Here is a 24,973-nt window from a genome sequence, read left to right on the forward strand (position 1 = left end):
CTCTTGAGTCCAGGATCCTACATGGATACCAGTCAGCAGTCAGAAACCACGGAGGAGGGACAGAAAACTCTCTCCTGTACAAGACTAAGTGCAGATATAAGGTACAGTTTGGCTGCCAGAAAGTTCCAATCTTGAGGCAGAAATGCTAAGAAAGTTCCAATCTTGAGGCTCAAAAACAGTCTGCCTAAGGCTGTGGTTGATCATTACCACAGAACTCCCTTTACCCTACTACAAAAATGAGTCTATTTTGAATAATAGACGAGAGCAAAGCACTGCTAGGGGAGAGACAAAAAAGTATTGCGAGAGATCATCTCTGCAGCTTAGGCAATCGGGGACTGTTGAAAGCTGAGAGTGAAGCAGGAGCAGAGAAAAAGACACTAGTACTGCAGGCCCACTATATAAGTACAGGTAATAGTAACTAATCACTGGAGGAATTTGAAGCTTGATGTGCCCTGACGATAATGATAGCAACAACAAAACTCAAAGCTCAAATCTTGACTAGATTTATCAACTCTACATAATAAAAGCATAACAGAATATATAACCCAGACGTTAGAACAATCAGACAAGGACTTTTAGTAACTATGGTTAGCATGTTACAGGATCTAGTGGAAAATGTGGATGACATGCGTGAACATGTGGGGAATTTCAGCAGAGATATGGAAACTATATACAAGAATCAAATGGAAATCATAGAAATATAAAAATATATTTGGTATTAGAGATGGGGAACTCTTTCAATGAACTCATCAGCAGATTGAACACAGCTAAGGAAAGTATCAGTGAAATTGAAGATAGGTCAAGAGAAATGATCCTAACCAAAACCAAAGGGGAAAAAGAGTGGGAATAAAAACCAGAACATACCATCTAATACCTGTTATAGTCATACATGCATTTGGAGTTCTGGAAAGATAAGAATGGGGCAGAGAGATATTTAAAGAGATGATGGCCAACATATCAGAATTTGTGGGATGCCACTAAAATTTAGAGGCAAATTTATGGCTTTAAAATTTGAATAATTCTATGTCAAAGAAATTGAAATTTTAATAAAATCCTTCTTATAAGGAAAACTCCAAACAGATGGTTTCATTGGTGATTTTTATCAAACATTTAAGGAAGAAATAAAACCAAATCTACTCAAATTATTTCAGAATACAGAGTCAGAGTCAGAGGGTATATTTCTCAACTTATTTTATAAAGCCAGCATTACTCCAATGTTAAAATCAAGCCACAACATTATAAGAAAAGTATAGACTGATGTCTCATAAATACAGATGCAAATATCCTTAACAAAATATTAGCTAATTGAAGCCAGAAATATGTAGAAAGGGTTCTAAATTGTTACAAAGTGTGGTTTATCCCAGTAATGCAAGGATATTTTTAAAATTTGAGAAGAATACATGAAAAAAATCATATGCCCATCTGTATAGATACAGAAATAGCATTTGATAAAATTCATCACCCAGTTATGGTATAAACTCTTAGCGAATTAGGAATAGAAGGAAACTTCTTCAGCCTAGCAAGGAGCAACTAATTTCATGCCATAACCATGTAACTTCCAAATAACATCATACTCAGTGGTGAAAGACTAACTTTCTAAGTTTAACAAGAAGGCAAGGATTCTGCTCTTACCACTTGTCACTTCTAGTAAAATTCTACTGGAGATCAGGTAAAAGAAATACATATTGAGAGAAAGTAAATCTTTAGTTCCATGATGTCTAGGATGGCAGGGTTTTTACTGCAGGTAAGTACTGGGGCACTTTTTTTGTAACGGAAATGTTTTATATCTTGTTTTCCATGGTTTTATAGGTATATACGTTTTCAAAACTAGTCAAAGTATACAGTTTACATGAGTGTATTTTATTTTATATATATAAATTAAACTTCAAGAAAGTTGATTTAATAAATATGACATCATAATGAAAGTAAGATAGAAAGTAAACAGTTTGATGTTATGTTTAAAAAGAGTGAAGAATTATGAAGGCATTAGTAGTCAGCAAAATAAAAATTAAAACTGAAATAATATCTCATTACATATACCTCATGTAGGCAAAATTTTTAAAAGTTGGACTATACCACACATTGGTGAGAAAATAAAGCAGTGGGAACTCATATATTGTGAAATGTGTATGACCAAACGAAGTGTTTGGTATTACCTTGTAAGTCTATGGCCCTAGTTATGTACCCTAGAAAACCCCCTGAGATTAGCTTGAATGTACATCAACAGTAGAATAGATAAGCTGAATTTTGCTAATCTAATTGAGTAATGTACAGCAATGAAAATAATTCAAAAGCATATATAGAATAATGTGGATAGATCACAAAAACGATATTGAGTGAAAAATACGGGGCACAAAAAGTACATATAGTTTGATTCCATTTAGGTACATTAAAAAGGAAACCTAAACCTTAAACAGGCATACCTCATTTTATTATGTTTCACTTTATTGTACTTTGCAGATATTGCATTTTCTTACAAATTAAAAGTTTGTGGCAACCCTGCGTTGAGCAAGTCTATCGGTGCCATTTTTCCAACAGCATTTGCTCGCTTCATGTCTCTGTGTCACATTGTGGTAATTCTTGCAATATTTCAAACTTTTCATTGTTGTATTTGTTATGGTGATCTGTGATCAGTAATCTTTGATGTTACTATTGTAATTGTTTTGGGGCACCATGAACCTCACCCATATAAGATGGCAAACTTAATCTATAAATATTGTTTTGCCTGCTCTGTTTACTGGCTGTTCCCCCATCTCTCTCCCTCTCCTTGGGCCACCCTCTTCCCTGAGACACAAAAATTTGAAATTAGGCCAATTAATAACCCTATAATAACCTCTAAGTGTTCACGTGAAAGGGATAGTTGCATATCTCCCACTTTAAATCAAAAGCTAGAAATGATTACACTTAGTGAGGATATCATTTGACATTAAGCATGTCGAAAGCAGAGACACGCTAGAAGCTAGGTCTCTTGCACCAAACAGTTAGCCAAGTTGTAAATGCAAAGGAAAAGTTCTTGAAGGAAATTAAAAGTGCTACTCCAGTGAACATAGGGATGATAAGAAATCGAAACAGCCTTATTGCTGATACAGAGAAAGTTGCAGTGGTCTGGATGGAAGATCAAACCAGCCACAGCATTCCCTTAAGCCAAAACTTAATCCAGAACAAGGCCCTCACTCTTCAATTCTAAGAAGCCTAAGAGAGGTGAGGAAGTTTCAGAAAAAAAGTTTGAAGCTAGCAGAGCTTGGTTCATGAGGTTTAAGGAAAGAAGTTGTCTCTGTAGCATAAAGGTACAAGATGAAGCAGCATTGCTGATGTAGAAGCTGCAGCAAGGTATCCAGAAGATCTAGTTAAGGTAATTAATGAAGGTAGCTACACTAAACAACAGATTTTCAATGTATGTAGACAAAACAGCCTTCTCTTGGAAGAAGAAGCCACATAGGACTTTCATGGCTAAAGAGGAGAAGTCAATGCCTGGTTTCAAAGCTTCAGAGGACAGGCTGACTCTCTTGTTTGGGGCTAATGCAGTTGGTGACTTTAAGTTGAACCCAATGCTCATTTACCATGCTGAAAATCCTAGGGCCCTTAGGAATTATGCAAAATTTGCTCTGCCTGTGCTCTATAAATGGCACAAAAAAGCTTGGATGACAGTATATCTATTTACAACATGGTTTACTGAATATTTTAAGCCCACCGTTGAGACCTACTGCTCAGAAAAAGAGATTCCTTTCAAAATATTGATATTATGCATATGGTCACCCAAGAGCTCTGATGAAGATGTACAGTGAGATTAATGTTGTTTACATATCTGCTTGTACAACATCCATTCTGCAGCCCATGGATCAAGGAGTAATTTTGACTTTTAAGTCATTATTTAAGAAATGCATTCTGTAAGCTATAGTTGCCATAGATAGTGATTCCTTTGATGGATCTGGGCAAGGTCAATTGAAAACATTCAGGAAAGGATTCACCATTCTAGATGCCCTTAGGAACATTTGTGACTCAAAAGAAAAGGTCAAAATATCTACATTCATAGGATTCCAACATTCATAGGAGTTGGAATCAAAAAGTTGATTCCAACCCTCGTGGATGACTTTGAGGAGTTTAAGACTTCATTGGAAGAAGTAACTGCAGATGTGATAGAAATAGCAAGAGCACTAGAATTAGAAGTGGAGCCTGAAGGTGGGATTAAATTGCTGTAATCTCATGATAAAACCTGAACAGATGAGGAGTTGCTTCTTATGGATGAGCCAAGAAAGTAGTTTCTTGAGATGGAATCTACTCCTGATGAAGATGTTGTGCAGATTGTTGAACTGACAATGAAGGATTTAGAATATGAAATAAACTTAGTTGATAAAGCAGTGGTAGGGTTTGAGAGGAATTGACTCCAATTTTGAAAGAAGTTCTACTGTGGGTAAAATGCTGTCAAACAGCGTTGCATGCCTCAGAGAAATCGTTCATGAAAGGAAGAGTCAATTAATGTGGCAAACTTCATTGTTATCTTAAGAAACTGCTGCTGCCACTCCAACCTTCAGCAACCACGACCCTGATCAGTCAGCAGCCGTCAACATCAAGGCAGGATCCTCCATCAGCAAAAACGATTACAACTCACTGCAGGCTCAGATGATGGTTGACATTTTTTTAGCAATAAATTATTTTTTAACTAAGGTATGTACATTGTGTTTTTTTTGACATAATGCTATTATGCACTTAATAGACTACAGTATAGTGTAAACATAACTTTTATATGCACTGGGAAATGAAAAAAAAATTCATGTGACTCAACTTTATTGCCATATTTACTTTATTGTGGTAGCGTGGAACTGAATCTGAAATATCTTTGAGGTGCCTGTATTGATAATGGATGCATACTTTGGTGCTGAAATGGCAAAGAAAAGCTACAACATGGCTTTTCACCAAAGGATATCTCTTCTGTAGAAGAAAAGAGATATGAAGTGGTGTAAAAGCAGATGCTATGATATTGGCAATATTTTGTACCAAACTTATTGTGTAATAAGATTGTCTGCTTAGTTCTTCTTCTTTAATGGGAGTGTGTGTATGTGTGTGTGTGTGTTTGTTCTTCGTATATTATATAATTCACTGCACAAATCTTAAATCATCAGATCATGTCATTCTTTTGACAAAAACCTTTAATTCTGTATCTCACTAGGAATGCAGATTATGTTGCTTAGTGATTATCTTCCTTATTGAAGATCTTTCAGTTTTCTTCTTCTTCATGTCTGGCAGTGTTCTATACATAGGTTTGACTTTTAGTAGTTTCAATATGCCCTTTATTTCTGCTAAGGTAGGTTCCAGTTCTGCAAAGGTGTTTTATTTCCTTTGTAACCTGACTTTATCTCCTTCATGTCTTTGACTTCTCCTTTTGTGACCTTTCAGCTGGTCCTTGTTACCAATTCATTTCACCCTATTTTCTTCTTATGATTTTTTTACTCCTTTCCCACCTCTTATACTCTGTTGTGAATGCAAATCAGTTTTGTGGCGTTTTTCTTCTAGAGCCTATACAATCCTCTACTTTAGTAATAGTGTTAAAAATAAGAACTCTAATAGCAATAAAATAACACTTGTACTTATCTTTTCTTGAACATTTTTTATCTTCCAGCCACTATATAATATTAAGCACATTACATCTACTGTTCAGTTAATTTTAAAAAACATCACATTATTTTATTATCTTCACTCTAGTGATGAATAATATAAACTCAAGGATGGCTGAATAAAAGCTTCCCTAGTGGCAGAGGGTTTGCAAATACGTTTACCTGACTTTGGAATCTCTGCTCCTAAATTCTGTCTTTACTGCCACTCTGATTAAATTATGTTTGATATCGAAACTTCTGAAAATCCAACAGTTGATCTGCTTGTTACTAAGAAAGCTTCAGTTCTAAAAAAGTAAATATATATTATCAGATCCCTATGTGCCCCCTTTCTTTCTCCTTATAAATGGAATTTTTGGTCTCTCTCTAGAGGCTAAATATTGTTGGATTTGGGTCTTAAGGAGAGGAAAGTGTGAGTTAAGAATTATTCTGCCTTCCTCATTGAATTACTTATACCCGAATAATAGAGATGCCATATTTTTCTGATTATCTAGTTGGTACATCCTCTGAGCCATGGGCTTGATGGTAAAGGGTTTGGAGGCTTTTAGCTCATTTCATACCAGGCAGATGTTTCATGAAGCCAAACTACATTTTGAAGCATGAATAGATTTTTCTCAGTCCAGATCCATCTGGTTTACAATTAGTTCATCAGTTACTAGATCCTAGTGTAGGTTTGTCATCAGTGATAGGCATTGCTTACTGTCTCTAAAGGTCCTACTTGGCATTTAAATAAAATTTTGGAGACAATGCACTAGAGGCTACTAGGAAAAAGCAACTTTGAATCAGAAGCTGATTCTTCCATCTAGATTGAAATCTGGTTTTACATTGCTTTGTCCTGTACATACACCGCTCTATGTGCATTATGTGAACATGCTGTCTTTCCAACTAGATCATCAGCAATTTCAGAGCATGGTTCTGACTTTGATTTCTGTTGATTCCAGTGAATAAATAGTTCAGTAATTTGTACTAAGTAAGCATTAAGTAATACCTTAGGGGAAAATTCTTTCTCTTTCTTCTATTCTTAATTTCTCCTAAATGTTAGAGATGAATTCAGAATATAGCATGAATACAGAAAACATTCCTTAATTATGAGTAGAATAGAAGAGAGGAAAAAAAATGCCCAAAGAAAAAGCTCTATGTATATTATTTACAAAGTCAGCCATTTAACAAACATAATAGTTAGGATGCCCAATCTGAAATGTCAAGTCTAAAATATGTTAATAGCCATTGCTGAGGAAATAAAATATTTGGAAATTTAAGTTATCCATATTATTCAATAATATTCATGGCATATTTATTCAGCCTGCTTGTTATTTTTTTTTTCAAATCATGTAATAATCCAAGTTTGAGAAATATAAAAATTATTCTTCAAATTGGTACTGTTTTCAAGGCTGATGAAATGCTACTTAATGCACTTGTCAAACAAATAGAAAGTGCAAAATTGTGAATTGATAATATCACAGTCTGTCCTCATTTCTTAGATATTTAGCTATTGATGCTTAGTAGGAAGAATGTCATTTAAAAAGTTCATTGTTTTGGGGGGAGTTCATGTGGAAAGTTGCAGACACTGTGGCCTATTTATAAAATAATTCAGATGTGGGTGATAATAACTATTTGCCAGTGATAATATAAAGACAGTATTTCTTTGATGTTTTGCCAACTTTTCAGTCATTTTGGAACAATTGGTTTCTTTCAAAAATGGTTTCTTTCAAAGTGAAGACATTGAAGGCTTCGTATGTAAGTGGTATGATCAAACTTCTATATTTGGAAATTAAGAACTGTTACAGATTCTCAAAAATTTGTGCATGTGTTTGTGTGTTTGTAAAAAGATATCTATGATACATGAGCAGTACTGAGACATTTCGATAATTAAAAATTCATCCATAAGTAAGTTATGATAACCTCAAAAGTATATCTGTGTCTAGTCAAGAGACATAAATGATCTAGGAATGAAGTCTTAATGTGCCCTGGGTACCTGGTAAATTTCAAATTCTATGCTAGAAAGAATGACTATGACAAAGAAGTAGTAATTATGACACTTTTATGAGACTTAATTTAATTGTGAATTCTTTTCACATTCCACATTTTAAACTTCCAGATTCAGGCCAGGCTCAAGAAAGAAAAATGGAATTAGAGTGAGAGGATTACAATTTGGGAAGGACTATGAGCTGTGTATTTGTCACCACCATATCTTTACATATTTATGTGGAATTCACGTATGAGTTTGGTATCTACATCAAGAAATATAACTTATTATTTTCAGAACCCTTTACTGTTTTTTAATATTAGGAGTAGTTACTTAAGATCTATATCCTTTTATATATATCGAGTCATTTTTTTTAATGGAAAAAGGAGTCTTGTTTTCAATACTTTCTCTTACCTCGTTTTCTGTAATCATACAATGTTTTATCTGTGGAAGACTGATCCTTCCCTGGAAGAACAAGCTATAAGAAATGATCTGCTTAATGGTGACTACAACTTGGATGCCCAATAGGTGGCCAAATCTCAGTAGTCTTGGACTGAATCCATTATGTTCCCTGCCAAGCTAGCTTCTCCTGTCTTCACTGTTTTAGTTAACTAACATCTCCATGCAGTCAGTCAGCAGCCAGGAATCTGGAGGTATTCTAAACACTGTGTTTTTTCATTGCTCACAGTTTTTCAGCAAGTCATGTAAATTACAGATTTTCACCTGTTGTGAATCTGTCTCCTCCTGTCCTTCCCTATAGTAGAGCTTTTGTCCATGCCCTCCTTATTTCTTTGGGTTAATGAAATGTCCTATAATCACCCATCTGTCATTCTACCGCCCTGCATAATGGCTCTATGTCATCAGCTGATAAATTAGAAAATCATTAAATTGTCCATAAAATGTCCTTAAGACCCTATGTAACTTGGTTCCTGCTTGTCACTTTCATCTGGTCTTTTTTCCAGGCTCTCACCTTGAACCCTAATTGTAGCCATTGCAAAGTACATACAGTTTCCTAATCACACCAGGCTCTTTGCTACCTGCTCTGTTCATGTTGTTGTATGCTTAAAGTTATCCCTACTTCGCACTTTCCTTACCACGCTCCTTCTCTGGCTGGCTTACTTATTTTTCAACACTCAGATCAAATAAGTAAAATTGATAACCCTCTTTTGTGTGTCCTGTATACACATAGGTCTTTCATAGTGCCTATGACACTTTATTACACACATCTGTTTACTTTTCTGTTTTGCCATGATAGAATGAAAGTCACTCAAGTGTAGACCCCCTGCTTTATTCATCTTTGTAGCTTCAGAAACTTGCAAAGCTTTAGAAAAAAGAGTAGAAAATTAATAAAATCTTATTGAATTAATTAAAGAAGTAACAAAAGTTAATACCTGGGTTTTCAATAGGTATTTCAGGTGGGAGTCATATTTTTTGATTACTGTTGAGAGACATTGTCTGGAAAGAAAAAAAGAACTTTGGTTAAAGTTGGGTAGGAAAACTTATATTAACTTTAGCACATTTATCACAAGTTCTGCTTTGTCCATGTTTCTATAGCAAACGTGGTTTAAAAAGGATTACTGTTGACGTACTTTTAATGTCATTTCAGATGGATGCCTTATAAACTTGGTATAACTTGATAGACTACAAACGTATTTGAAAACTTTAGAACTCCAGAGAAATCCATGACAACTTAACCAAACCTCTGAAAGACTGTTCATTATATCAAACTACTCTCAATTTAAAATATAAGTTGCAAAGGGATTCATAAGCAGATAATGACAAATAAATTGAGAAATATTAAATATGCAAAACTTTTCAGAGAATTGCTTTTAGAATTAATGACATATACTTATCATAAATGGTGTTGTCTTTGACACCAAACCTCTGTGTTTTCTGGTATTTTTGCTTTTTTCTCTAAGCTTCTCTTAATGCTTCAGCTTTATCTATACTTAGGTGGAATAGACATGAGTTGAGCAGAGATTCTTTTGGCTTCACTGTTTAAAATTATTTTCCCAAATGTTATTAACTTTCCCTTCCTGTTTGTCCTGAAAACTCCTTAATTGAATTGAATAATCAGTCATACAACACAAAACACAGGGTTAAAAACACACCAATATATTTTACAGGAGCTGCCTTCTCAGTCTTTATTAAGTTACCACTTTAGTTAGACAAAATGCATAGAATATGTAAAAGTCCATGGAGGTGTAGGAAAGGAACTGTGAAAGATTTTGGCTATTGGAGGATTTTTATATAAAACCTGATCCTAAAATTTAAAAAGAAAAAACCCTCAAGAATTCACATGCTTCAGCACCTTTCTATTAGGTATTATATTTATTTTGTAGAAAACTCCTAGGAACCAATGAAGGTATGTGATTTGCCCAACTTCTAAGAGGAAGTCGAGTCAGAGAAGAGGGACACTGAAATCAAAGCTTGTGCCCTCTAATGCTTGGTCTTGACACATCATAAAGTGGTCTGAGGAAGGCAGGCAGAGTAGCATTGTATTTCAGAAAGCAAAGTCCTGGGGGTTACCAAGGTGGCGCAATAAGAGATCCCAGCCTCTCTCTCCTCACAAAGATCAACGGATAGCTATCCACGGACAAAAACAGCTCTGGGGAGAGCTCAGGAAACCACCCAAGAAACTTCAACAACACAGTGGGAAACAAAAACCCCTGAGAATAATTCCATAAAGAGGGAAGAGAGAATAGCTTCATTTTGCCTGCATCATCCCATCCTCCAGGCCAGCACTGCTCAGTGCCAAGAGGGAAATCCCCTGCTAGAACGAGTTCCCCTCTCTTGGAAAAGAGGAGTGGGGTGAGCGAGCAGCTTCCCCAGCCTTTTGGGACACTGCATGAAGGACCTGCATTGCTTTCACCTCACCCAGAGACCAGCAAAGCTGAGACGGATAAAGGTGGCTAGAACAAGGAAGAAGGGCAGTGGCTACCAGCATCAGCCATGCAGTGGGAGTTACCATGGTTCCCAGCCACCTGCTCTGCAGAAAGCCTCAGTAGCTTTCACTACTGAAGAAACCAACAGCCAACACAGCTGCCACAGACCCCCCGGAGATTTCATTGGTTTTGTTTTCCTCCACTGCACCGCCCCTGCCAGACCCTGAGATCCACACCTGCAGCTAGCCCAGGCCTCAGTGGCTGCTCAAGTGCAAGGTGCAAGTCTATTCCCCATGACTGACCCCTTCCAACAGCCCCTCCAACTGTGCACCTGCATGCCACTAGCCTGACCTCTGTCACTGGCGTCTGCTGCCATGTACACATCTGTGGTGAGATCTGGCACCTATGAGAGTGCACACTGACAGCCAAGATACCCACAGCTGTGTCTGGGGCAGATTTGGCCCTTTCTCCTGTCACTGGTCTGCACCACTGGGCTCATCTGCAGCTAGCCCCCAAGCTGTGCACCTGAACACCCTTGTCCTGACTCTCGTCACTGGCTTTCACTGCCATGCACGTGCCCATGGAGAGAGACTGCAGCCACAGAAGTGCACACCAACTGCCAGGATCCCTGCAGCTGCCAGTGCCCCCACAGTTAGTCCTCACCCTTGAGACTGGCCCTGCCCGCCACCCCCCAACTATATGAGTGTCTGCAGCCAGCCCCTGCCACTCCACAGGCGCCTGCAGCTGGCCCCCAGAGCTGTGAGTATGTACACCACCAGCTCCAGCAGCAGCTGCTGCCTGCCCTGGTCCCTAGCTGCTGGACCTGGAGGCACCACTGAGCATCGCAACAGCCCTGGCAGCTACTGCAGATCCCCCCACAGTGCTTACCAAGGACCACACGGTTGTCGATGCTGTGGACCCAGTGACCTGAGCTGAGGAGACATCGTGCCCCCCGACCCCCCGACCTGGCGTTGTCTCACAACCCTGCACTTGGTGCCTGGCACCACTAGGCCCAGGGTCACAGCACGTTCCAGTTGGCCCTCGCCTGTAGGTGAAGGTCTTCCCGTACTGAAGGCAGCCCATAAAGTCTGGAAGAGTTGACTGCTTCTTCCTGCATACAGACAGCTATGCAAGGCTACAAGATCACAATGAATCAGGGAAATATGACACCACCAAAAGAATACAGTAAACTTCCAGCAACTGACCCCAAAGAAATGGAGATACAAGAATTGTCTGACAAAAAATTCAAAATGATTGTCCTAAAGATGCTCAGAGGACCACAAGGGAACACAGAAAGAGAATTTAATGCACTTAGCATAACAATACAAGAACAGAATGAGAAATTCAGCAAAGAGGTAGAAAACATAAGAACCAAACAGAAATCTTTGCACTAAAGAATACAATGACTGAGCTGAAGAATTTGATAGACTAGACCAAGCAGAAGACTCAGTAAACTCAAAGACAGATTTCTTGAAATTACCCAATTGGAGGAACAACAAAAAGAAGAAAAGTAATGAAGAAATGTTGTCTGTCAACTATACTTCAATAAAAAAAATACAATAAAAAAAGAAAAGTGAGCGAATAAATCCTATGGGACTCACAGCCTCCTTTTGTCTCTCTGTGCCCCAGGTAGCAGCCACCTACAAGACACCACCCTCCACGGAACAGTTCAAAACAGGTCTCTGATTCCCAGGGATTCCCCAATTTTTAAAGAATTTGTCAGGTTTGATGCCTCTCTCTGCGTTTGTTGTTGTGGTAGTTGTTGATTTATAAATTTATTTTGGAATACAACCTTTGTTTAATATGCCATTTTGATGGGGACCAATCTGATGCATGTAATTAGCAATACAGTAAAAATTTGAATTAAATTATATCAAAAGTCCTCCTAAGTTTTACCCATTCTATGATTTTATGGTATGAGGCCGAATACTGGGGTGGGGGGAGGGGGGGAGAGAAAGACACAAAAAAGGAAAAAAAAATGGAAAGATATGATAGTTTAATGAAAGAATGTGGCCTTTGCAAATTGCAGACAGCCCTGATGTGAATCCTACTACTAACAAACTGAGCGGCGGACCCCAGGCAAGTTATTTACCCTTCCAGAACTTCAGTTTCCTTGATTCTGAAGTAAGATAATATGTATTGTTATGGGGTTGTGGGGAGAATTAGATGTGACGATGTATACAAAATGTATTACAACTCCAGGAAGTGATAGCTATTATTAATAGTCACTAAAAACAATTTAAACTCATTCTTATATCGGGCTGTGCTTTAGAGATTTATGACATATACCTCCCACACTCCATTTTTTGCTCATTCAGCTCAGAACAACTTTAATTCCAGATAAAGGCACCCTGTAGCACTGATATCTTCTCCCAGGTTAGCTTCCTGATAGGTCTGTTCTTTCAAATAATACATGCATACGTTGAGATATCAGACTCAATTAGGATATGTTCATTTGCTGTCACTTGAGTTTTCCAATTTGAAGTCACACTCCTCTGTTTATAATGTACCAGTTATTTTCAGGGTGTTCCAGAAAGGAATTTAAAGCAGGAGATGGTGACTTTCAAACTATGGGAATTCAGTTATACAAAGAACTTAGTGACACATGCACAATCAAATTTACAAAATGAATGAGGAAAAAAATCCTTGAAAATGTAATAACCGGTAGCAGAGATATTTTTAAATGAATGTTAGATTGTTCTGGAAGGTGTTAGCAGCTCTTCTATGTATCTGAATAGCTGTGAAGAATAGATAATTATTAACAGAATTTGCCAAAGGGAGATATCTATTAAAAGTACAATAGCTTCCACAGTACTAGTGAAAGGACAGTTATTACAATCGACTGAAAAATATTGTGATTTGGCACTTGAGAACTCAGTCAGAAAGTAGTCTTGGAACAGGAATAAAATGTCTTACCTGGATACTTTCCAAATATGCATAAATTCTAGAAGTTGGTTCAGATAAAACTGACTGTGGTCATCTTCAGGCTGTAGACAGCAGAATATATTAATATTTATAGAGTGAATAGGAACGAATACCAGATAAAAATAGGTCCATAACTTCCTGCTGTCATTTTATTCACCTCTTTTGATAACTCTCATTTATCATTTTAATACTTTGTTTTAAAGACCTTATAAGACTCTCCTCAACTGTATAAGCATTCTTTTCAAAAGTAAAACAGAAAGCTGAGCTTTGGTTGAGGATAAACCCCAAGGATAGTTGAAAAACATACTGCTATCACCAAGGTCAAACATTAATTTCTCCCAGCAGGAAGGCAGTTTTTCAGACACCAGTTCTCCCACATACGTGCACATTTTCTTTACATTTAGGCCACGAATCCATGGCAGTATAAGACTTGACAGCTTGCCAGATTGGCCGGCAGACACAGAATGGACTCCTCCTTTTTTCAGATTTTCCATACCTTGCCACCAAAACGTCAGCGTAAGAGAACCTTCCATCTCATGAATATTCAATTATGCGAATGAAAGACAACTACTGATAGGTGTAAATTCCAGGAGTTATCAGATGGCACTGTATTTTTCTGGAAAGATGAGCAGGAACTACTCATCTTAAAATATGAGTCCTCTGGTCCACATGTATGCATGCGCACACACACACACACACACACACACACTCTCACATCATAACTCCTTGATTAGCTCTTCTGGAATGGGCATCCATGAAAACCCTATGCAAGTCTGCAGAAAATGCAAATATACTCCATCATAATTGCACTTTTTCACCACACAGTGACGTTAAGTTTGACAGCTGAATGAGTTCCTCCATGCCTGGGATGCATGTAATCCTGTATGTCAGTACACACAGAATGTATTTTTAAAACTGCCTATTAGAATTTCTGATAGAAAACATCAGAAGGAAAACCTTTACATGGCTTAAGGTCAAAGGTAAATTAATTTTTATATTGGGTTGTATTGTGAGAAAGAAGAAGGAAGCTAAGTAACATGGAAAGAATAAGGTTATTGTTATAGTACCTTGAGTGCATGCTATGAAAAAAGAATGCTTTGTAGAAATGCTAAGGAACTTGAAAACATGAGGCTTACTCAGTAGGAATTTACCTCTAGAGTCACTGGCTGATGAAATCTGAAAGTGTCATAGTGGTTAAGACAAATTTTTCTGCAGTAGAGAAAGCAAAACTTTAGGCATGGAGAGGACAGTGAAAGGGAAGGGAAAATAGAGAGTGAAAACCAGAGCCAGAATAGAGGTATTAAGATTTGAAGTGTAATATTTGGCATTTGCCTTATTTCAGAAGTTAAAACCAAAGCAGCATATAAATAATATGACTTATTTGCATCTTTCTGAATAACATAATCATATTCATTTAAAAACCACTTTACTTGGCTTCCAGAGATACTTTTGGGGGCGGGGGAATTGTCCATTGTCATACAGTGACTTACAAGAAAAAAATTTTATCTAAAGGATCTCAAAGGGTTGGAGGAAAGTTTGAGCAGTTGTCCATGGAATATATTGTGCAATTTACTTTTCTCCAAAGGTGAGGGCCATACCTTTGTCTTAAGAAAAACATTAAGGTATTTTTTTCCCTTTTTTTCATACAGAAATCTATTGCTGTAAATGTTTTGTGAATGTTTTCTTGAACTAGAAAGAAATCTTAATTTTACGATTAATGTCTACAATGTTGGCAATACTTTTGATCAAACTTGAGAGAAAGGAAGAAAAAATTTTTTAAGAAGTCTCAGCCATTCACATCACTTCTAATCAAGACAGGAATTTAAAAATTTTGAAATATAGGATGATTTCTAAAGACTTTCAACATGTTTTATGAATAATCTCATGGAACATGAATTAAATCACTATATATCAGTGTAATAGAAGTGAGTTTAAAATAGAAAAGCCATCTAAGATGAATTGAGCTTTGCAATGCCTTTTACAATTAGAATACTCTGAAATATCTACTGAAAGTTGATGGTGTCAATAAATTTAATAGAATGATAGCTATCGTTATATTCCTAATATTATATAAAAAGAATATTATCAAGCCAATTTTATGTTGTTTTACTAGAAAGAAAATTTAATTATTCATAAATGTTTAGCTTACAGCTGAAATTATGAAAATCATAGATAATTTTGACATTATTTTAAATAATAAGAGAGAAGACCATTCACCATTCCCTTACCGTAGATATATAAAAGAAAAAAAATCATTGGTCATTTATTTTAAATATAGCAATTCAGACCATGAAGAAGGGTCACAAATTGATAAACTTTCTCAGTTATATTAAATTAATCAGCATACTATGTCTATTCCTGAAAGAATATTTTATAAAACAAGGCAAATATTATTTTTTTAAATTTTCTTCAAATACAAGGTTTTCAATTGAAATTATAAACTAATCTACTCAATGGGTATTAAAAGCTTACAACAAAAAGTGTGATGCATTAGATTGCAACATATACATCATTTTGACATAACACACCAATGTCTATGCTCCTCAATATTTTCAATATCATGAGTAAATTTTTGAAATTTTAAGTGTCTTAACTAACATTAATAAAGTTTTAGAGTTTTTAATAGTAAAAGACTAAAATATCATATAGTCTAACATCCTATTGTTTTTGCTTTAGGGCTGTTACGAATTAATACATGTAAAGCCCTAATAACAGTGCCTGACACCTAATGTATACTTAATGTGGTTAATTATCATTGAATACCTATCATGGCCCAGACTTTGGGGTATGTGGATAAAGCTGTGGAAAACAAAACAACACCAAAAAAACATATAAAGGTAGAATTTTGACTAATTGCTCTGAAACCACATCTAAGACTTTTGAGTGTAGCCCATAAGTTCTAAGTGTTTTTGTAATATAAATTGGTAGCATAAGGTATGTGAAGACTCACTGACTGGGCTCAAATCCAAGGTCCTCTACTTACCAGTTCCATGAATGTGACCTGAGGAAAGTCATGAGCGCCCTGGGATTCAGTGTCCTTATTTTTAATAATATTTGACACATGGAATTGTTGTAAAGAGTAAATATGATAGAAATATTAAAGTTTCAGATGTAAAATACATGCTGGATACATATTACTTCAAAGTAGTGGAGTTATATGCATTTCAGAATAAACCTTAATTTACATGAAACTGAAATATGTATGATTTGTGGATTACTACCAATGAGATAGTTTTTTTCTTCTTTAGCAATATGCAACTTCTAAACAAGAGTAGAAATTTGAATTACACATTTTCTCTCCCACCCCCCATTGAAATGAAACATGATAATTTCAGCTTTTTCATCAACACTGAGGACAATTTGAAGACTCTTAGATTTATTAATACTGAGGGTATTAGTTGTACTTTATAATGTTTCTTTGTGGAGAGTTCAGATGCATGGCCCTGGAGCTGTCAACACTGGCTGAGCTGGGTACCAGTTCCAAAAGACATTTCTAAACAACTCTCTTTTGGCCTCATTATGTTATGTTCCACATAGATATATTGCAACCTAATGCACCACCTGACACTTTTTATGATGAAGCACCTCAGACTAGAAAAAAAAAGTCATGCACTGCAAGTCTGTTATCTGATGTAAATGACAGGGTGATGGGATTTTTGCCTAAAGCAGGTGATTGGAAGATTCTACAGATAAAAACTGCTAAAATATCAAAGTTTACTGCATACTGTGCAATTTGGGTTTGAAGTAACTCAAGACATCACACAGGGAATAAAATTTATATCTAACACCATGAAACTGTCATTAAAGCACAGTAATCCCTTTCTAAGTAGTTTTATTATATATATTATGAATATTAATCTGTCCTGATTTAAACTGTGTTGATACCACTGTAGTCTTCAGATAGAACAAGAGTTGTGTTATTTTTCTTCCTTTCATGGTTTCCCCTTCACTTTTTCTATTCCATTCATTTCCTGGTGGATTCATGGATAGTATGAATAAGATAACATTAATAAGTTACTCATAAATGATTTTTCAAGAGACTAGTAGATTTATCATACTGAGGTTGCAGTAGTGTGTTCATGTAATTGCTTCAGTCCAAATTGTTAACAGACATAAAGATAAATATTTCATTATGTTTCAGTAAATACACTCAAATATGTATTCATTAAACATATTTTAGTCACAAAATGGCAATAATCCATAAGGATGGGAATATTGTCCTTAAAATAATACATTTGCTAATTGAAACCAAAGCTAAGAAAGTCTTACCTTTCGAGATAACTTTCCTGGAGATTCCCTATTTTTCTGTAGATTAAGTTGAATAACAGATTTATTTTTCTGAAATATTCTGTGGCTTCCCAAATAGTGATCACTGAGAGAGAAAAAAAAAAAAAACAGTTACTTCCTCCTATAATTTCCCCAAGTATATGTTCTCCTCCCTGACTTCATTTCCTTTTATTTTTGAAACTTAGTCTGGTTAAAAGTTTTATATCTATCCCTAGTTTTATTTATATCTATCTATCTACCTATCTATCTACCTATCATCTATCTAATATATGTATGTAGATATGTATCTCTTCATATTGTTTTTCTAATATTTTATTTATTTATTTATTATTTATGTATTTTGGCTGCACCGGGTCTTAACTGCTGCATGCGGGATCTTTAGTGGCGGCATGCGGACTTCTTAGTTGCAGCATGTGGACTCTTAGTTGTGGCATGCATGCGGGATCTAGTTTCCCGACCAGGGATCAAATCCCGGGCCCCTGCATTGGGAGCTCGAGTCCTACCCACTGGACGACCAGGAAGATCCTTCCTCATATTGTTTTAAATGACAAGATATTATACGTATTTTCAAATGCATTACATTAAAAAATGACTAGACACATTTAGAATAGACATAATAAGGAATACTTAACATATTCAAAGTTACTTTCACCCAGCCATCGCAAAGCTGAGGACAACATGCTTCTGGGAGGTCTAAGTGATGCCACAAAGTGTTTGTGGGGACCACTGTATCAAGGAAGCAGAACCGTGTGGTAGAAATGTCATTGGCTTTAGAGACAGATTTACTAGCTTCGTGACCTTAGGCCAATTAAACTGTCTGAAACTCAATATTTTCCTTTTTAGAGTTGGGATATTAATGTCTACATCAAAGGTTTGACAAGCAGATTAAAGAAAAAATATCCTTACACATTTCAGAAATTTCTAATGGTGTAATTATATTTTCCCGCTCCCTCCCTTCCTCCCTCACTTCCTCCCTCCCTCCCTTCCTTCCTTCCTTCCTTCCTTCCTCTCTCTGTAAATATTTCCTAATCACAAACTAAATGATGAGCAGAATGGATTACTGATTCACCACATAGTGTTTGGAATACAATCTGATTCTACTTCTTTTAAATGAAAGGCTTTTATTATATGATCTCCTTTATAGATTTATATTTTGATATTTATAGTGACTTAGTCATTAAAAGGGATGAATTATGTTAATGTAGCACTTTAAGGATTTTGGTTAAATACATGAAAGATTTCAGGGGAAAAAAAAACACTCATTAAAAATTTGGGGCCCTTCAGGTGATGTATTCATTTATCTGGAAAACCCATTAGATGTTTGGGACCACCTATTTCTAACAATGTCCGACAAATAGAGCATTACTCTGTTGATATCTACTATATTCTCTGTAAATGTTATTTTGACAACTGCTATTTTTTAAGAAAATCCAACACCTATCCATTTTGGTGAGTGTTAGTGTTCACAGCATGTGTTTCCCCTTCTATTCCCATTTCTCCCGTTAGTCTAAACTAGATTCCTGTTCCATTGCTATCCATAGGGCTCTTATATTGTTCCTTGAGTTATTTCTACTGTGAGTCCAGACATAAGACATGGCCAGTGTATTCCCTGAGTTTCTGGAATCATTGATTCCTGCCTTCCTCCAAGGGCCATTCTCATATTCTATCACATATACTCAGGTTCCTCTTCTTTAATGAGGAACATATACTTGAAGTTAAGGAACAACCTGAATGGAGAATTGGTTTAGATTCCTGATTATTCTAATCTTTTGAAGTTGTTTCTTCCACACTTAATTCAGCAGTAGTAGTTTTTAATGATCTATCTGGAATGCATTTGTTGAGTAAAGAGGGATATACAGCTCCAATTTTAGACATTTTTTTCAACATAATAACAATTTGCCTGAACATCCCTAATTAATGAGGACATCTTTTCATCTCTGACTTATTATATTTATCACATGAACAGTTTTCATAAATATCTGATCTGTTTCTGGACAACTTTATCTATTTCTTTCCAATATTTTTGCTTCCTTTAACTTTCTTATCCTAATGTGATGTCTAGGATGCTTGGCACACTGTTGAATAGTAGTAATGAAAATAGACATCCTTCTCTTTTTCTTGACGTTATAGAGAATGCATAGAATGATTAACAAATACGATATTTACTGTGTACCTGGTACATACTTTTGTTGTCTGTTTTGTTAATGATTTTTTAAAATTATGAATAAGCTTCAGATTTTATTTAATGAGTTTTCTGCATCTACTGGTTACATCATATTGAGAAGATCATTTTTTCTTTGAATATGTTAATATATTAATTGTATCAGTAGATTTTTCCAAAGTATAAGTATAATTATCTTTACATTCTTGGGTAGATGCGTCCACTGGTAGATTTAATTTGCAATTTTTAAAGTTTCTTTTTTCTACATAGCAAAATTTAGATTGGCCTATAATCTTAATGTTTTGTGTTTAATCTTTGTTTTAGGCATTACAATTAAACTAGCCTTGTAAACTGCATATACCTTTTTCTCAGTCCTGGAACAGTTCATATAATTGAGAATTATCTATTCCCTCAAAGTTTGGTGCAGTTTGCCTAAAACTTCATTTTCTGCTCCCCACTGCTCTTTGTTGTATTTCACATTTATACTTCTTGAGCTAATTTTGAAATTCATGATTCCTTAGGAAATTGTCTATTTTTTTATAAAGCTGTCAAACAGATGTCCCAAGTCCCTTCTATTTTAAATATCTTTTGACATTTACTTGGGAGCTCTACAATCCGCTTGCAATCATTCTGTCCTTTGTGTGCTATCACTCTTTCTTGTTTTACCAGAAGGTTTTTTATTAATATTTTTTCCTGTCATTTCATGAGAATTTTGGTGGGCTGGTGGGTGTATTCGCATTTTCAGTCTAATGTATTAATCCAGTTCTGAAGATATATAATTATCATTTTAATTATGGGAATAATTTTGCATGACGAGAGAGCTCAAAAACTGGAAAGGAAGGACTTTTCTGGTCCAACTCTCTCATTTTGCAAGTAAGGACACTGGGTTCAACCAAATAAGATCAGAGATTAGAACATAAATATTTGGAGTAAATATAGCATACTTGAAGTTTATTTATAGATTCAAGCATTCCTGTTATAATGTGATACATGTGTTTCTTCTTGTAAAAGGGGGGATTGAGGTGTTCTGCAAATTGTGAACTAAAAATAAAAGATCTCATGGGAAAATAGGGCTGGAAGAGACCACTCAAATCAATACAGGTCTCTAAGCAGAGTGTGTGCGCTTGTGCACACACACACACACCCCTTAGTACAAAAAGAGACATCTAATTTCAAGAATTTAAAGACATACTATAGTAAATAACAGACCTGGCTTTTAAAAATGTCTTTAGCTTGGTGGAAGAGGATATAAGAAAGTTTTTTGATGCTGCTGAATATAGAGATGAGGGCAAAATGTACAAAAATTGTGGAGAATTCTTCAATAAACATTTTCAAGACAGAGCCTGAGGCCAAGTTGAGGAAAAAAATGCATGTTGGGTGAATGGTCACTGGTCACTGGTATACTACTGTCGCCCTCAGCAGCTTCATGTGTACTTTGCATTCAGCCACTGTTACTTAGTGGAGCAAAACATTCATATGCCAGAAAAATTTACCTATATGAAGGTGACTACTCTGAATAAACTAATTCATGTTACAGAAATATGTCATATTGCAGAAGAATTTGTATTTGGTACATCTTTTTTGGGGGTATCATGTTTAAAATACTAAACAGTCCTTTTTGTGTGTGTTAGCAATAACAAAAACTATTACTGTGCTATGTCCCTTAAGATTAAGTCTCTGATGTTATTGAAAGGACTACAGATCCTCCAATAACCCTCGTACTTTCTAAGAGCTGGAAACTGCTGTTCACCACTTTGCCATCACTCTATTTGGCAAGACCACCATTTTGATTAATTTGTCTTTGATGATCTAGGGCTACACTATCCAATATTGTAACTCTTAGACACTTATGGCTACTGAGCACTTGCAGTGTGGCTATCTGAATTAAGATGTGCTGTAAGCGTAAAATACACACTGAATTTTGAACACTTAGCATAAAAAAGGAATATAAAACATCTCAATATGTTTTTAATTCTGATTACATGGTTAAAAGATAATATGTTTGGTATATTGAGCTAAATAAAATATTACATTAGGGAATTCCCTGTCAGTCCAGTGGGTAGGACTCAGTGCTTTCACTGGCAAGGGTGCAGGTTCAATCCCTGGTCTGGGAACTAAGATCCCGCAGGCCAGGTGGCATGGCCAAAACAAACAAAAAAATTACATTGAAATTTATTTCCACCTGTTTCTTTTTATTATTTTTTTTAATGTGGCTAGTAGAAAACTCAATTATGTGGCCCACATTATATTTCTATTAGACAGTGTTGATCTACAGAAAATGAAAGAGAAGAGAGAAAAAGAAAATAAAGCATTAAAGAATAGAAAGGTGGTAGGTAGAATTTAGTTAGTAAATGGGATAAGGAAAATTAAATTTCTGTTTGAGGACTCTAGGTATTGGAAAAATATAGGAAGAAAGACTACCACACCAAGAGAAGGAGAAATGAAAAATATTAAAAATATTGCTGCTAAGATGGGTAACGTGGAGAGCAGAGTTCGAGCACCGAGAGAACAGGCCACAGCAGGTATTACTATGCTTATAATGTGAACATTGGTATTTTCTATCTCAGATTATACACACCAGGTGTTTTTCTCAATCTGGTAACATTTCAAATGTGGGTGCTTAGTAGTTTTATTTAATAATAATGTAGAAAACTTCAACTGTTAAATGAACTCAATCTCTATGATACAATCAAAAGTTTAGTTTTTTCTTCATATATAATCGTAAATAAAAATTCTGCACATCCATTTATTTATTCTCTCAACAAATATTTGATTCCAGCTATGTGCTTGTTGCTATCTTAGGAACTGTTTTCTGAATATGACTGTCATTTAAGATGAACACCAAAAGGCTGAATCCTTGCACATAATTACTCCTATTTCCTATTCATAAGTAGCTCATATTATTTTAAAGTTTATCACATGAGCAGTTTATACATGGCAGTATGTATATATTAAGAGATTAATAACATTAACACCAAAAAGTCGCGTGCAGATACTTTAAATTTGTCCTACAGGCAAAAAAGACATCCTAAATAATGTCCAACCTATGAATACTGATTCAGCCTTAGAACTCCTTGAAAACTCACATTTATCAACATTACTCTTTCATCAGGATGAATACATATTCTTATTTTATAGGATCACTAGATCTAAATTTTCTCCATTCTGATGTATAGGAAGTAGTCACAGAGATGTTTTGTGAAATATTACAGTCATAGATCGAAAAAAGTATTTTAATTTTATCTTACAAATATTGCGAGCCGGGATTGCTGACAGCTATTAAATATGTTTCTTTAAGAAAACTCAGTAATTAAGCTGACTTTTAATACTTTGGTTGACTAAGAAATGTAAGGTGAGTACGACAAGACATTAAAATATTAATAATACTGTAGTACTCCACAGAGCATTTTTCAGGTACTTATGTACACACACATGAACACACACACATGCACACCCACACATTCCTTTGGTATTTGCCACTTAAAAATTTCTATGATGTTATATTGATATCTACCATATCTTTAGTTCCAGTGAGCTTTGTAACTAGTGGAAATGACCTGGATTTCATGCTTAAAGTGGTATTTATTGCTGGCTCAGCATAGATAAATATCAGCGATATGTTGTTTTCCTCAACCAGTGCTCCTCTCATTTATAGTTATTTTGCTTTCAGGGGAACCTTGAGTAAGCAAGTTAAACTTCATGACTTGGAGAGACAAGCATAGGTGAAATTCTAAAACTATAGCTCACAGCCATGGGGTGGTTAGTAGAGGAGGGTCATGGTTTTGAACAGAGGCCTTCGATGGAGCATAAATGGATACCAACAGCAACTACTCAAGGGAAAACTGGACCTAAAAGATCTTGCCGCATTTTTCTTAATTCCCTCCAGCCTGTAAAAAGGCAACTATCCCTAATGCTTCTTCACTTGAATATGACTGTATTCCTTTACCTATATAGTATACATACTTTTTTAAATTCAAAAATAAAATGAAATTGAACATATTGCAAGGGATTTTTTTTTTTAATCTAGAGGAAAAGTTTTATAACAACTTCCAATTTTACAGTGCCCTCTCTATTAAGCTATGTATGCATAAAAGAAAAGTAGGGCTTCCCTGGTGGCACAGTGGTTAAGAATCCGCCTGCCAGTGCAGGGAACACGGGTTCGAGCCCTGGTCCGGGCAGATCCCACATGCTGCGGAGCAACTAAGCCCATGCTCCACAACTACTGAGCCTGTGCTCTAGAGCCCGCGAGCCACAACTACTGAAGCCCGCGCACCTAGAGCCTGTGCTCTGCAACAAGAGAAGCCACTGCAATGAGAAGCCCGTGCACCGCAACAAAGACTAGCCCCCGCTTGCCACAACTAGAGAAAGCCCATGCGCAGCAACAAAGACCCAATACAGCCAAAAAAAAAAAAAAAAAAAATTAAAAAAAAAGAAAAGTAACAACAATCTATATAAATGAAGTTAATTAAGACAGAGGGTCAGGACTTCCCTGGTGGCACAGTGGTTAAGAATCCACTTGCCTAATGCAGGGGACATGGGTTTGATTCCTGGTCTGGGAAGATCCCACATGCCACGGAGCAGCTAAACCCGTGAGCCACAACTACTGAGCCCATGTGCTACAACTACTGAAGCCTGCGTGCCTAGAGCCTGTGCTCCAAAACAAGAGAAGCCACCACAATGAGAAGCCCGTTCACCGCAATGAAGAGTAGCCCCTGCTCGCTGCAACTAAAGAAAGACCGCACGCAGCAATGAAGACGCAACGCAGGCAAAAAAAAAGAAAAAAAAAAAGAGGGTCAATAAGAAAGAAACACAGCAGTGAAGCTGGAACTTTGTATCTTTTGCAAAAATATATACTGAGCTCCAGGGAGGTTTTTTTTGAGTCGTTTTATGTAAAGTTTGTAATATAGTCACCAACTTGGAGGATCAAAAATATGGATTTTATTCCATTTCAAGTTTCATTATTTTTCCCACAAATGTCCAGTGAAGAAACATTCTGTGGACTTTCCTAATACAAAACATTCAAGAACTAAGATTAAAATAGCACATGTAAGCCTTATTAAAGTGATATTGGCTAATTTGAAATATTATGTAATTCAGGTATTCTTAGCTAATAATTTCTTTACCTTATTTAAGATAAATA

The 24,973-nt window shown here is 36.0% G+C and overlaps 1 protein-coding gene and 1 long non-coding RNA gene across 3 annotated transcripts in view; one reads left to right on the forward strand and one right to left on the reverse strand.

Annotated features, from left to right (window-relative positions):
- The window catches only part of LOC309641242, a 74,852-nt gene extending 70,248 nt beyond the window's left edge, over nucleotides 1–4,604 (forward strand). The window contains exon 4 of the long non-coding RNA XR_014252572.1: nucleotides 4,505–4,604. This is a non-coding gene — a long non-coding RNA (uncharacterized lncRNA). The remainder of the gene's footprint in view (nucleotides 1–4,504) is intronic.
- PIK3C2G (phosphatidylinositol-4-phosphate 3-kinase catalytic subunit type 2 gamma) overlaps nucleotides 1–24,973 on the reverse strand; it is a 398,571-nt gene that overhangs the window by 302,480 nt on the left and 71,118 nt on the right. For both annotated transcript variants that reach the window (XM_082421031.1, XM_082421032.1), the window contains exons 6-8: nucleotides 17,655–17,757; nucleotides 13,377–13,447; nucleotides 8,967–9,030 (exon numbers count right to left, since the gene is read on the reverse strand). In XM_082421031.1, coding sequence (XP_082277157.1) covers nucleotides 8,967–9,030; nucleotides 13,377–13,447; nucleotides 17,655–17,757 — 238 coding nt within the window. The remainder of the gene's footprint in view (nucleotides 1–8,966; nucleotides 9,031–13,376; nucleotides 13,448–17,654; nucleotides 17,758–24,973) is intronic.

This window comes from Balaenoptera physalus (assembly GCF_965194825.1).
Source record: "Balaenoptera physalus genome assembly, chromosome: 13".
Classification (NCBI taxonomy): Eukaryota; Metazoa; Chordata; class Mammalia; order Artiodactyla; family Balaenopteridae; genus Balaenoptera; species Balaenoptera physalus.